The sequence below is a fragment of the Canis lupus genome, chromosome 30, assembly GCF_003254725.2.
Source record: "Canis lupus dingo isolate Sandy chromosome 30, ASM325472v2, whole genome shotgun sequence".
NCBI lineage: Eukaryota > Metazoa > Chordata > Mammalia > Carnivora > Canidae > Canis > Canis lupus.
This window is the reverse complement of record NC_064272.1, coordinates 21855365-21870193: the sequence shown is the minus strand read 5'-3', so window position 1 is coordinate 21870193 and position 14829 is coordinate 21855365. Positions and strand designations below refer to the sequence as shown.

The following is a 14829-nucleotide window of genomic DNA, read 5'->3' as shown; positions in this document are numbered from 1 at the left end:
TAACTTCTAATATACTGCCAAGTTCAGGGCAAGAATTACTCTTGAGCAAAGGAGTTCCAGACACACTCACCAGTGGTGTTATATGGTAAATGTAGAATAGGGTTTATTGGGTTAACACTTAGAAGCAGGGTGACACCATCACGTGGGCTTTCATGGTCCCACAGAAAGGCTAGATGTAGATGAAAAGGTCTGATTGCAATATTACATGGTCTTGTAAGTTCTCTTCTCATAGTTCTCTATTATTATGTAGAACATTTTGGTGGTAGCATTTCCTCTCTCCTAGATCCCTTTCAAAGATGTTGTACAGCTATTAAAGAGAGGAGGCAGAGGTTAATATTCTGACTTTTAAAGTTGGCCTGAATATATTATACGTTAAAAATAAAAAAGCAAGCTGCAAACAAATCAAGTTGGAGAGTAATACATATCACAAACCATTTTTATTTTTTAAAACCTGTATCTGTATATCAACCTATGTGTATATATCAACACACACATATGTTCACACACACACACACAATTAGAGGAGTAATATCAAAATACTTAACCAGTGCAGTGCAATATGGGCATCTACTATGACGAGATGCTGAGATGCTGGCCATAGTGATGTGTCTGTGCATGTGTGTTAGTATGAGGGTCATACAGCATGCTGGTGACTGAGATCACCTTTGGTGTGGCAGGTTACAGGAGAGCACAGGAGATTTGGTTTCCAGAGCCATGTAGTTCTTTTCTACCTTTGCAGAGATAAAGTAGAACATAAACAGTATACTTTTTGACTAGTAGCTTATAGTTTTATCCTGATAATTGAGGTTTCTCAAAGCAGTTGTACATTTTAATCTGATTCCTGAAAGAATTGCCGCTATTTTCTAAATAAAATTGGTCCACAAAAATTAAACTTAAATAGTCCTGGGACTTCACTAGGTGTTGAGATATCTAGGTACCAGTTTGGGCTCTGTCTCTCTGAGCTAGCCTTATCTGTGAAATGAGAATGTTGTATTTCTATAAGTGTATGGCAATGTGAAAACAAAAACATAAATATTTTTGTCATTTCACATTTTTTAAAAGAACCTAATACAGCATGTGGTAAGAAAATAGAAGCAGAGAAAGAGTTGGTCAAGTTATATTAATAGTGTATATGGTAAAGGCATCAATTAGATCAGGAATGGCATTCAGCATTCATATTTTAATCTGTTTCTTCTTGCCTATTTGACGCCATTAACCATTCTAGCATTTAGATTGTGCCATCATAATGGCAAAGAGTAATAAAAATGGCCTCAATATATTTAATTGACAAATTATTTTTCTAAGTGATTTCAAAATGCTCAAAACAAATAAGAGGTTTAACCTAATTAAGAAGCAAGATTTCTCTAACTCAGAGGGAATGGTCTTGAATGAATGAATTAAAAGCTACAAAAAACAGGCACAGTGGTATATATGACTCTTTAAAGATTATAAAGGACATTTAATAAATGAGAAATGAGAGACTTCAAAGGCCAATGGCAAGAAAGTTTAGACTGGGAGAAACATTAAGAGTGGTTCAGAGCTGTTTAATAGTAGACCTGTCTCAAAAAGAGTACCATCCTTGATGTAAATGGTAGCTGATACACAATGGAGCTAAAAATTGCCTCTATCAACTTTTAAATAAGAGAAAAAGATAACTATTGCTTTTTAAGCACAGTGTTAATAAAGTCTTTCTAATTTTATTTGCTGTTTTTCAAATGTGGAGTTATCAGTTATCCTGTATTTCCTTCAGACCTACTTGAAGGAATGGGAAGGCCTCTTTAGGGTTTGACTCATCATTTAAACCCTTCAGGTGACAGTAACTTTCCTTAGCTTTTAACCTTGACGGATGAAAATATTTTATGCAATAGGCTTTATAATGTTCCATTTTGTCTGTTTTGAAATATTCTATGATACTGTGCTCATTTCAAATGTAATTACCAATATGGCTGGGTTTAGATCTATCATTTTTCTACTGCTTCATCTGAAAATGATATTCTTTTGAATATTTGAAAATGGAAAGATGAATTTTATCCTAATAACAGAAGCGTGATGCTGAAATAGCCAAAACCATGATGGAGGAACACGAGAGAGTAATAAAGGAAGAGAGTGCTGCGGAGGACAAACGAAATAAAGTAAAAGCACAGTATTATCTGGACTTAGAGAAACAACTTGAAGAACAAGAGAAGAAAAAGCAGGAAGCGTATGAGCAGTTATTAAAAGAGAAACTCATGATTGATGAAATTGTTAGGAAAATCTATGAAGAAGATCAATTGTAAGTTTATCCCAGCTTCTTTATATGCCTAAACATTGAGATTTGATTTATCTTAGGCTTGTTGTGAAGATGTAAAGCAACTAAACAGTGCCTAATACATAGTAAGTCCTCAGTAAATGTTACAGTTACATGAACTGAGATCAACTCCTGTTTATCTTCGTAAGCATGATAATTATAACAAATGCTTACTAAGTAACAATGATTAAACCTTTGTTTTTCTTAAATATGCTCGTATCATGTCAGAGGACTTCTGATCATTTCTTTGCTAGACAGCTGAGTGTAATGTAAACAGGTTGTTGGCCTTTCTAAAGCGAGATGCATAAAACTCCACTAATAGGTTAGAGAAAAGTTAGAAGTAGTATTTTACTTACAAGATTCATACCTGTCATATTGGGTGGCACATAGTATATACTCAAAATGTTTGTGATATGAATGAATGAATAAACTATAAGTAGAAAAGCTGTGAAGTGCGATTTCCATCAGGTCATGACCTAAGGGTTATGAGATCAAGCCCCATGTCAGGTTCCGTGCTCAGTGGGGAGTCTGCTTGAGATTCTCCTCCCTCTCTCCCTCCCCCTGCTTGTACTCTCTCATTCTCTTTCTCTCTCTCAAATAAATAAGAAAAGTTGGTTTTCCCATATTATTGTCAATTGAAGGAAATGATACATTTTTCAATATTATTTGTTACTTTAAAACTGCACTATTATTGCTTTTTAGGGAAAGACAACAAAAGTTAGAAAAAATGAATGTAACTCGAAGGTATATAGAAGAATTTCAGAAAGAGCAGGCTCTGTGGAGAAAGAAGAAGCGTGAGGAGATGGAAGAAGAAAACAGAAAAATCATAGAATTTGCCAATATGCAGCAACAAAGAGAAGAAGATCGGATGGCAAAAGTTCAAGAAAATGAGGAAAAAAGGCTACAGCTTCAGAATATGGTATTAAAATAATTAGTTCTTTAACATTGGAGAAATTCTGAAATACTTATTAATAGAATTTGCTTCTCATTAATGTTTGTGTGTTTCTGTAAAAATTTATTAGCTGACTCAGAAATTGGAAGAAATGCTGCGGCAACGTGAAGATTTGGAACAAGTGCGACAAGAATTATACCAGGAAGAACAAGCTGAAATGCATAAGATGAAACTAAAAGTAAGTTTTGGATATGGAAAGGATTATTAACATAGAGAAGATTATCATTTTCAGATGAAGCAGTAGAAAAATGATAGATCTAAACCCAGCCATATTGGTAATTACATTATGTGTAAATAACATAAACATTACAATTAAAAAATTTCAGGCTGGATAAAAAAGCTAGACTTGGGCAGCAGTTCACAAACTGCATAAAAAGTGTGATTCAATTGTGTTATCTATAAGAAACACAATTTAAGTATGAAGACGTATAGTTTAAAAACAAAAGGATGGAGAGAGATATACTAAACACTAATCAAAAGCAAGTTAGGGTGAAATCAACATGCTAATAAGGTAAATTCATGTAGAGAATATAACAGCCCTAAAGGTGGATGAATCTAAACAAAGATTAAAATGCATGAGGTAAAACTGAAAGGAGAAAAAGACAAATCCATAATTATAGTTGAAGATTACAGTTTTCCTTCTCATTAGTGTATAGAATAGTCAGAAAACCACAGGATATAGTGTTGAAGAATATAAAAAAACTTCATCTCAAGATGACTTGCCAATTTCTAATTTGGTTGTACATTTATTGTAGAGTTTTGATAGTTCTTTATGTATTCTAGATGCTAGTCCTTTGTCAGATGTGTAGGTTTACAGATATTTTCTCTTAATCTGTCTGTAGCTCATCTTTTTGTCTTCTTAACAGGGTTTCTCTCAAGCAAGTGTTGTCAGTTTCTATGAGGTCCAACTTACCAATTTCAATTTTTATAGATCGTAATTTGACATCAATTCTAAGAAGTTTTTGCCTAGATCCTGAAGAATCTTTTTTTTCCTAAAATTTTTTTTACTTTTATATCTGTGATCCATTTTCAGTTAATATTTTATATAGGGTATAAAAAGAAACTAAGGTCAAGATTTTTGCTTTTAGATGTTCAGTTGTACCATATCATTTGTTGGAAAGATTTTCTATCCTACATCAAATTGCTTTTACAATTTACTAAAACACAGTTGAGTATATTTGTATGGGTATGGGTCTGTTCCTGGATCTCTGTTTTGTTCCATTGATCTATGTGTTTATTCCTTCACCAATACAACACAGTTTTGATTACTGTAGCTATATAATAATTCTTCATATTTGCTTTAGCCTTTCTATATATATGTTGTTATATATTTCTATATATATTTGTTCTATATATATCTGTTAATTGTAGTTTGTTTTGTAGATAGATGCTCTTTATTAAGTGGAAGATGTTCTCTTTTCCTGTTTTTGAAGGTTTTTATCATGAAGGGATGTTAAATTTTGTCAAATGCTTTTTCTGCATTTATAGAATAAGATCATGTGCTTTTTCCTCTTTACCTTGGTGGATTACATTGATTTTTTGAATACTGAACCATCCTCGATTCACTGAAATAAATCCCACTTTGAATAGGTGTATAATTCTTTTAATATATGGCTGGATTATTAACGGCATAAAAAAATGTTAAGTATGTACATGTCTTCTTATATATATATAAGATATATATATGTCTTATATATATAGATATATATAGCTATATATAGATATATCTCTAATATCAAATTACCCAAAAAATTAAGAATAAAATGATGGATGAAGGCATAACAGGTATATATAAACAAATGGGAAGCAGATAGGCAAGGTCGTCATCAGATAAGTAGAACATCAAATGAATCCCAGATATCACAGATGAAGGGTATAATTGATAATGAAGGTTCTAAAGAATAAACATTTAACTTTCTATCAAACATTTCATTGAAGTATGTAACTTTAGAAGCTATTAAATCTCTAAAGAAAATTTACCAGAATAACCAAGGAGAAATGGTGCTTAACACCACTATATTTTCATCTTCTAACTGAAAGTCTGAAAATATTTTTTTCAATCATTATTGGTTGAAGAGGAAATTTGCCGGTTAAATTTAAAGGATGAGATTACTACATATCAAAATCTTAACAGATTTATAAAACTGATCTCTGAGGCAATTAATTTTTAAACAAGAAATATTGGTAAAATTTATCTAGGCAGCCAACTCAGTAACTTAGAAAAACAAGACAAATTCAAGTATGAGGCAATAATATGGAAGGAAATCATAAAGATACAAGTGGAAATTTCCTGAAAGTAAGGAAAATACATTAGTATAATTAATCCGATTACTTCGTATTGGGGGACAAGGATTTTACTCTGGAAAAACATACTAAAGAAGAAAAGCAAACCAAAACAAAAAGGACTAAAGGGTCTATAAAGGAAAAAGATTAGAAAATAGTGAACAGTGGAACACCTGGATGGTGCATTCAGTTGAATGTCCAACTCTTCATTTTGGGTCAGCTAATGATCTCACGGTCGGGAAATGGAGCTTCACTAGGCATGAAGCTCAGTGTAGAGTCTGCTTAAGACTTACTCTCTCCCTCTCCCTTTGCCCCTCCTCCATCCCTGCGCACACGTGCTCTTTCTCTTAAATAAATCTTTTAATTTTTTAAATTTATTTATTCATGAAAGACAGAGAGAGACAGAGACATAGGCAAAGGGAAAAGCAGGTTCCCTGTGGGGAGCCTGATGCGAGACTCAATCCCAGGACTCTGGGATCATGACCTGAGCTGCAGGCAAACCCTCAACCACTGAGCCACCCAGACGTCCCTAAGCAAATCTTTTTATTTTTTTATTTTTTAAAAAGATTTTATTTATTCCAGACACAGAGAGTGAGAGGCAGAGACACAGGCAGAGGGAGAAGCAGGCTCCATGATGAGAGCCGGATGCAGGACTCGATCCCAGGACTCCGGGATCACGCTCTGAGCTAAAGGCAGGCACTCAACCACTGAGCCACCCAGGCATCCGTTAAATAAATCTTTTTAAACAAATAGTGAAAGGATCATTCAATTGTATACTCCTAAAATGGGAAGATAATTTAATGTACAATATTCTGCATTAAAAATACGGTGATTTCAAAAATGGAAAAAGCAGATGAAATAAAATTACTAAGGATATATCATATGAAAAGCTTTTGATGCCCTGCCTCATACCCTCTTATTCCCACCTTTGATTTCAGTGACAGCTGTGGGGAACACTCCTGAGAGCTTACACTGACTCTGTTGACAGCTTTCCAAAGTGTGGCAGTGTTGGTGGGGACAGGGAGTTAACACCCTCTGGGGCATCCCTCTGCCAACAGGGGACAGAGATTAAAGGATGAATGCTTCTTCCTGTCAGCCTTGGGGACAGACCTGAAAGGTGCTCCATGCATTCCTTACAAGGTCCTGGCAGGATTCACCCACAGTTGCCCACATAGTAACCAGTTCAGTGATGCACCCATGTGTTGGCTTTTCTTCCGTCCCTTATTTCTCTGCTTGACGCTCACTGCTGCTTCCTGAGATCTCCCTCTCATAAAAAATGTATATACAAATATTTGTATAAGGCTCTGCTTTCAGAGGAGAACCCAGACCAAGATACCTCTGAAAGTTTCCAGGCTCAGAGTAGTTTTTATAGCAAAGTATTTCAAACCTTCAGTGAATAGCTATTTCTTTTTTTTTTTTTAAGATTTTATTTATTTATTCATAGAGACACACACACACAGAGAGAGAGGGAGAGAGAGGGAGGCAGAGACACAGGCAGAGGGAGAAGCAGGCTCCATGCAGAGAGCCTGACGTGGGACTTGATTCAGGGTCTCTAGGATCACGCCCTGAGCTGCAGGCGGTGCTAAACCGCTGTGCCACCGGGGCTGCCCTGAATAGCTATTTCTTAAACCACATTATGGGATGTAAAATTATGTGGTTTATATTATATATACACACACACACACACGTATAAAATCCTGACCCAGACAGGATAAAGAGTACAGAATACTTTTCTAGTTGAAAAAAATATAATCAATTGTGTTTTGTTTTGTTTTGTTTTGCTAACACTTCCCTGATTTTTAGCCAGATGTGTTTACCATTGGTTGGATTATACTAAAATTTGTATGGTAGATGGATGCCAGAAATGTCAGTAGTTCATTTGGTTCAATGTATGTTTTCTGTGTATATGGTATTATGACAAGCTCCAGAGGAATTCAAAGCTGAGACAGTATCTGCCTTCAATGAGCCTTCTGACTTCCATACAATACATGGCAGATGAACACAAACTATAAAATCATAAAAATACTGTGCCTAGCATCCCAAGGAAAAACAATATATATAATATATAAAATAATTTAAAAATGTGCCCTCTAGGAATTTACTCTTAGTGAGGAGATAAAAGACATGGGAATATGAAGTAGAATTAAATGATGGGAAAATTAAATGGTATCAGAGGCCCAGATGTGGGAATTAAAGTGATTGGAAAAGACTTTCTGGAGGAGGCAGGATTTGAACAGATTAGATAGAGATAAGTGAGGAAAAAAGGTTGAATATTCAAGATAATGAACAAAGTTATTATAACTGATGTTTCAGATTGACTCACTTAAAACCCACTCCTGTCCAAAAGGACAAAAATGTCTCAATAAAGACTGTAAAGTTAAAACCACATTTCCCTTCTTTTAGCTAGAATTCTTCATAAGACCTAGGCTATCTTCAAAGTTATCACTTCACCTCAAGATGTGAAGATAGAAGTGAGCAGTAAAATTGCAGTCACACGTGGAAGACTGGGGCATTGAGAGTAGATTTGGTAGTTACTGCCATGGAACTTGAGCCACGATGGTTAACCAAAGATAGATGGGAACTAAGATGGCAGCTGCTTCCCTGACCCTGTTGGAGGTTCTTTCTCTATGTCACCTGTTGGCGTGTAGTAAATCCCTTATAGTTTGTGTTACCTGTAAGAGCCCTGACCACACAGCTGTTGTTAAGGCAGTATTTCGAATGCCTTAAGGATAATGGCTTGCCTCCTGGAAATTGTGTTAGAATTAGGTAAGGTCAGTTACAGTTGAGAAGGAATTAAAATTTACATCAGTCCTAACTGGATGGATGATAAAGGAAAAATAGTAAAATGTTATTGATAGAATCTAGGTGTTAGGTAGATGGGTGGTCACTGTAAACATTTTTCAGTTGTGTTTGAAATTTTTCATAATAACATGTTAGGAAAATTAAAGCTTATAGGAAAAGACTTTAACTGCTCTAAGTAAATTTGAATTTCCCCCCAAAACTTGTGATTATCATTTCAAGATTATTCTGAAAAATACTTATCAGTGATTTGAACCAAAGTTTCAGGCAAGATTCTAGAATGATTCATAGTCAGTACAGATTTCACAGACCACAGATTTAATAACCCCAGGTGTGCAAAAAAAGTTTTATCAGCTCCTTCCAAAATATATACAAATTAAAATTTAAAAATAAGTCAATCAAAATGTAACATGTCCTTTATCCAAACGAGTTTTTAAAAGATGGGGAAAAGTGTTATCTGGAAGAGGTTTTTCAGTTTTATTTCATATTGTAACACTGTGCTCAACCAAACTCTCTCCACCCTTTCATTATAAATCTGCTGCAAAGAAACAGTTACTGAATTAATGTTTATATGGATTGTTGTTTAGGAGGAAGCAGAAGAGAAATTGAGAAAGCAAAAGGAGTTGAAGCAAAATTTTATAGAACAAATGGCCCTGAAGGAGCTAGTACTCCAGGCTGCGAAAGAGGAAGAGGAGACCTTTCGAAAGGCTATGCTCGCAAAGCTTGCTGAAGACGATCGGATAGAACTGATGAATGCTCAGAAACAAAGAATGAAGCAACTAGAACACAGGAGGGCTGTGGAAAAACTCATTGAAGAGCGTCGCAACCAGTTCCTTGCAGACAAAGTAAGAAAAACTGTTGCGTCTTTTTTGTTATTATCACTGAGCAACAATCAGCTCATCTGTTCCTCCACTAAATGTTTAACTGAGACCTTTATATGTGCCAGAGGTGGTTAGGTATCTGTTTACTAATCATATGGTATAGATATTTCTGACCATTTACTAATGCATCGAGAATATATTGATGCTTTCTATGTACTGGATACTAGTTGGTTGGTTTTGAGAACATAAATACAACCAAGTCCATGGTATCTATGGGTTTATGGTCTTGGTTAAAGAAAATATAGAAGAACAATCATTATAAAGATAGGCTAAGTACCTGTGATAATAATTATAAGGTGTGGGGATCTTATTATGGTAGAGGGGACACATCATAAATGCACTGTATGCTATTTTAAGGAAAGTGGTCTTTATGCAGGGGGACCCAGTGAAGAATTAAGAAATCTAGGCAGCCTGGGTGGCTCGGCGGTTTAGCGTGTGATCCTGGAGACCAGGGATCGAGTCCCACGTCAGGCTCCCTGCATGTCTCTCTCCCTCTCTGTGTCTCTCATGAATAAATAGATAAAATCTTTAAAAAAAGAAGAAAGCTACATGATAAGTTCTGCACTTGGCAAGATGACTTGAGTAGGGGTATTGGGGTAGGACATAAGGGGAGTAAGACTGGAGACAGGGAGTCCAGTTAGGACATTACTGTAGTTAAGTCTGTGATAGGCAGAGAAAGCCCATGCAAATGGAGAAGGGGCCTGTCCAAGAGATACACTTGATGGGGCTTGGTGACCCGTTAGGTCTGGAGAGGTGAGATCAGGATTATAGCTGCTGCTGCTACTACTAAATAATACTATTGCTTCCATCTTCAGTGAGTGAGTGAGGTCCTAAAGAAAACAAAGAAAAATAGATTTCAAGGGGCATGTAATTCCATTTTGTCCACATTAATTTTGAGGCCCCAGGGAGATTTCTTAGTTGGAAATGTAGATTTAAGAGAGAGGGAACTAGATTTGTGCCTTTGGACACATCGATTTGTCAGTTTCATTCATAAGCCTGAAATAATACTTATATAATCTGCCTCACTAGATTGTTGTGCTTTGAGAACCAAGTAAGATAACATGTGTTTTATAAACATAAACCGCTCTAAATATGAAGAGTACAGATTAGGCATATGATATTTTAAAATATTAATAGAAGTGGTAGTGATAACCACTAACATTTATTGAGTGTTTACATGTGTCATTCACTATTCTAAGTCCATTAAAAGCAAAGTGATAACCTTAAACTTTCAACCCTTTGAGTTAGGTACTATTGGAAACTAAGGTAGAGGGAGATTATATATATTGCTAAAAGTTTCACAGCAAGTAAATGGCAGAGCTGGGATTAACAATTAATAAAATGATGATCTTTTCCTGTATGGGTAGACAGGAAGAAAAGACTTGATTAAATATAAAATTATACTAAGAACACATCTCTTAAATCTATAGTGTAAACATTTATAGAATTTGGTAGCTGTAATTTACTAATTGTGCAATTTAGTTGACCCATGAATAGCACAGGTTTAGGGGTGCTGACACTTCCTCCCCAACCCCAGTGAAAAACCCACATTCACTTTTCACTCCCCCAAACTTAATAGCCTACTGATGACCAGAAGCCTTACAGATAACATATTTAATTAGTTCTTACTTTATATATGTATTATATATAAATATAAATCTATATATATTGTATTCTTATTTTTTAAAAGATTTATTTATTTATTCATAAGAGACACAGGCAGAGGGAGAAGCAGGCTCCATGCAGGGAGCCTGATGTGGGACTTGATCCCGGGATCCTGGGAGCATGCCCTGAGCCAAAGGCAGATGCTCAACTGCTGAGCCACCCAGGCGTCCCTATACTGTATTCTTAAAGTAAGCTAGAGAAAAAAAAAAAAACATTAGGAAAATCATAAGGAAGAGGAAATACATTTGCAGTATATATATTGTATTTATCAAAAAAATACTGCAGGTAAGTGGACCTGTGCAGTTCAAACCTGTGGTGTTCATAGGTCAACCGTACGTTTATGGCAGAACTTTGTGGTTTTACCTGGAAATACATAATAGATGAATAAAAGCAGAAGGCTATTCTAAGTTGGCAGCATATGAAATTATCACAATGAGAAACTTGAATAATAGGCAAAGGAGTTAGGAGGAGGAGGAAAAAAAACAATGACAAGACAAAGAAATGGTTATAAAGGCAAGAGAATCTGGATAGTCTATCACAGAAAACCAGAGAGATCAGCTCTGTCTTGTGCCTGCTTCAAGAAGTGTTGAGATACTCTGGCTTTCCTCTCTTCTTAACTCATTTCACACCATAGTTCTGTTGCCGTATTTCCAGATGTCTAAATGACATAAATCTTATAGGTGCATTAGAATTAAGGTTTCCACACACAATTGAACATTCCAGACATTTTTTCCAATTTCTGAATCTCGGTTAAAGACCACATATTCAGTCACCCAAGTCTATGACCTTGGAATCATTCCTGGATTTTTTGCCCATTCCTATCTAATAATTTTAGTCAGCCACCAAATTCTCTTGACTTCACCTCAGCACTAAGTGTTAAATCCAGTTTCTTTTCTTCATAACTTAGCTCAGACATTCAATACCATTACTGTGGACTACTGAAACTGTCAAATGGAAATCAGATAAAACTGCCTGAAGCATAGACACTTCTACAAACAATTTGCCTTAATTTTTTTCTAATGTAAATATTCCTAGTATGAAGTTGTGTGCTTAAAATATCAGTGAGATTGGGTTACATCCCAAGGGCAAGGGTGTTTTCATGATCATGGAACATATTAATCCATTCCATTACAATCCTATAAGGCTTTCACTCTGTTTTTCAGATTTCAGAGAAAAGTACCTACAGTTCTGTCTAGCTTTAAAAAAAACCATATGGTTAGTCAGACAAAATCTGAAACTACCCAGGAAAGTTTACTACCAGCAATTCAGAATTTGTCCTAAATGGACAAATTGGTTTCAGATTTTTTTTTTTTAATTTTTATTTATTGATGATAGTCACACAGAGAGAGAGAGAGAGAGAGGCAGAGAGAGAAGCAGGCTCCATGCACCGGGAGCCCGACGTGGGATTCGATCCCGGGTCTCCAGGATCGCGCCCTGGGCCAAAGGCAGGCGCCAAACCGCTGCGCCACCCAGGGATCCCCGGTTTCAGATTTTTTTTAAACTACCCTTATTCTAAAAATGTTTATTAGGATTTTTAATGTGTTTACCACATCCTGAGAAATCTTGTATTCTACCCGTTAGGTTTTTGTCCAATGATGTACAATCTCTAACAAATGAGCTTTCCTCACATCACAGAACTTTCTTGCATTTTCTTTTTATAAGGAACAGATCAGTTAGGATTAGGTTTGACTACAGGTAGAGAGTACCAAATAAATAGTGGCTTAGTAGATAGACTTAGTAGATAGTTTACTCTTCTCCCACATAAAAGCCTAAAGATAGGCAATTCAGGGCTGGGTGGAGGCTTTATTCAGTCTTCAGCAACCAGGCTCGGCCTTGCTTTTCACTGTGGCTTCCACAGGATATAACTTTATCTTCATGATCTAAATTGGATCTTCACCCTTCATGTTTCAAGCAGGAGATGGAAGAGGTGAAGAAGGCACAAAGTGGGTGTGTAAGATTGATTCCCAGAATCTGCATATGATACTTTTGCTTATATTCCATTGGCAGAAACCATGTCCTGTTGTGAACACTTCTGACTAGTCATAAGGGAGCCTTTGAAATGTAGTCTCAAAAATATTTCAGGTATAACAATTCCATGGCAGATTTTGCTACCCTATTTCATCTTAGAGATAAATAGGAGCCACTCAACTCTTTCAGTAACAAGATGGGTGAGAGTATCTTTTCTCAATTAGCTATTATCAATGGTGCTTCTGATTCTGTAATACAAATAGTATCATAGTAGACAAAATATTCTCATGAGAAGCAATTATAGGTTGAAGTGGCCGCAGATTTGGCTGTTTCGCAGCATCTTTCTTTATCTTCATCTGGTGACTACGAAGAGTTATTAGGTTATGTAGAAGCTAGCTAGCCTCCCATTGTAGCAAGAGAGACAGACATACTCTTCTAGTTTACATGACCTTGATAAGGAGAGGTCTGAAGAAATAGTGACCCTCGGAAACTATAGTTACTGCACAGACAAGCTTAACATTACTACTCCTTTAATTGTAGATAGGAACTCACTATTTCAGTGGTTTGCCTTTAGCACTCTTCTCTTTCCAAGAGGATTATTTGGGTACAACTCCATAAGAATTCTTTTAAGACCTAAAACTTTTTAAAGCTGGTCATCTCTTTCATAGTATATGGTACAGAATTTTGGTGTGGTTATGTAAGGGCATTCAGAACTCTCCTAAGAAACATTGGTTCTTCTGTTGGAACTCTCGTGGCTACTCTTGGGCCTCATGCAGGCTCTTAAAACTTTTAACGTTCATGGAAATATTTACTTTTTATAGATATCCCTAGTCTGTTTTATCCAACTTTTGTTTTACACTGTAAGCTGCCTTTAGCACTTGACATATGGTAAACATTACATAAATATTTGAATTAGGAAATCCCTCCTTTGAACATTTTTTTCCTTGGTAATGAAGGTACTGTCCTGAAAATATATACTTGCCTCCCTAAAATCCCAGTCATGGTTATTGTTTTTGTGACTTTAAGGGAATAATGACTGGAAGAGAGATATGTGTATATATAATACATGAAAAAGACATATATATAGAGAGAGTATTTTCTGAAGTTAATGTCAAAAATAGTTCATCAATTTTATCTAATTTGCTGCAAGAATAGTTTTATTTGATAACTTCTTAAAAGACTAACGTATTCTGTAATAATAAAATTTTGTTTCTAGCAACGTGAACTGGAAGAATGGCAGTTGCAGCAAAGACGACAAGGATGCATTAATGCAATTATTGAAGAAGAAAGACTAAAACTTCTTAAAGAACATGCTACAAAATTACTAGGATATCTCCCTAAAGTAAGTGAGATTTAACTCAAGGTATAATCTTCCTGTCCTCTAATAGCAGGGAAAATACATGGTAATTAGGATTTCAGGGGGCCTGTGTTTCACTTAGTTCTGGCGTTACAAAGCAGCAGTGGGATGTTAGGCAGTCATTGACCTCTGTCTCTAAAATGAGAGCGTTGGTGAACTTTCTTATAAGTATACGCTAGATTTCCTGAATTTATATTCTAGAAATTTTTTCTTCCCTTTTGGTGTAGTAAGTCTAAAACTAAACTACCCTAACGCAGTTGTGATACTTTGTACACCAAAATTGATAATACACAGGAAACTCTTGTAACTGGAAACACCGCTAATAGACACCTGCTTGAACCAAGTCCAAGACAGATTTGCTGTATGATGAATGGGAGGTTATAAGTAGGTAGTAGGCAGCTTGTTTTTAAAAGCACTTCCAAAAGATAACATTTTCATGTATAAGTGGTGAGATACATTCTGACTATAAATGAAGTAACAAGTTTCATAAACCATGTAAACATCTGGATGCATGTAAATACAATTTCCATCCTTCAAATATAGACATGTCATTTGACTTTTTATTCATTTGGAAGAACTGGTGCTTATTTTGTGTTCAATGCAGTGCTCAGGAAGGAAGGAGAAAGGGAAATGAGTA

The 14829-nt window shown here is 35.7% G+C and overlaps 1 protein-coding gene across 1 annotated transcript in view; it reads left to right on the top strand.

Moving 5' to 3' along the window:
- The window catches only part of MNS1 (meiosis specific nuclear structural 1), a 33216-nt gene that overhangs the window by 17430 nt on the left and 957 nt on the right, over window positions 1–14829 (top strand). The window contains exons 5-9 of the mRNA XM_035708882.2: window positions 2043–2272; window positions 2990–3206; window positions 3310–3417; window positions 8909–9166; window positions 14052–14177. Coding sequence (XP_035564775.1) covers window positions 2043–2272; window positions 2990–3206; window positions 3310–3417; window positions 8909–9166; window positions 14052–14177 — 939 coding nt within the window. The remainder of the gene's footprint in view (window positions 1–2042; window positions 2273–2989; window positions 3207–3309; window positions 3418–8908; window positions 9167–14051; window positions 14178–14829) is intronic.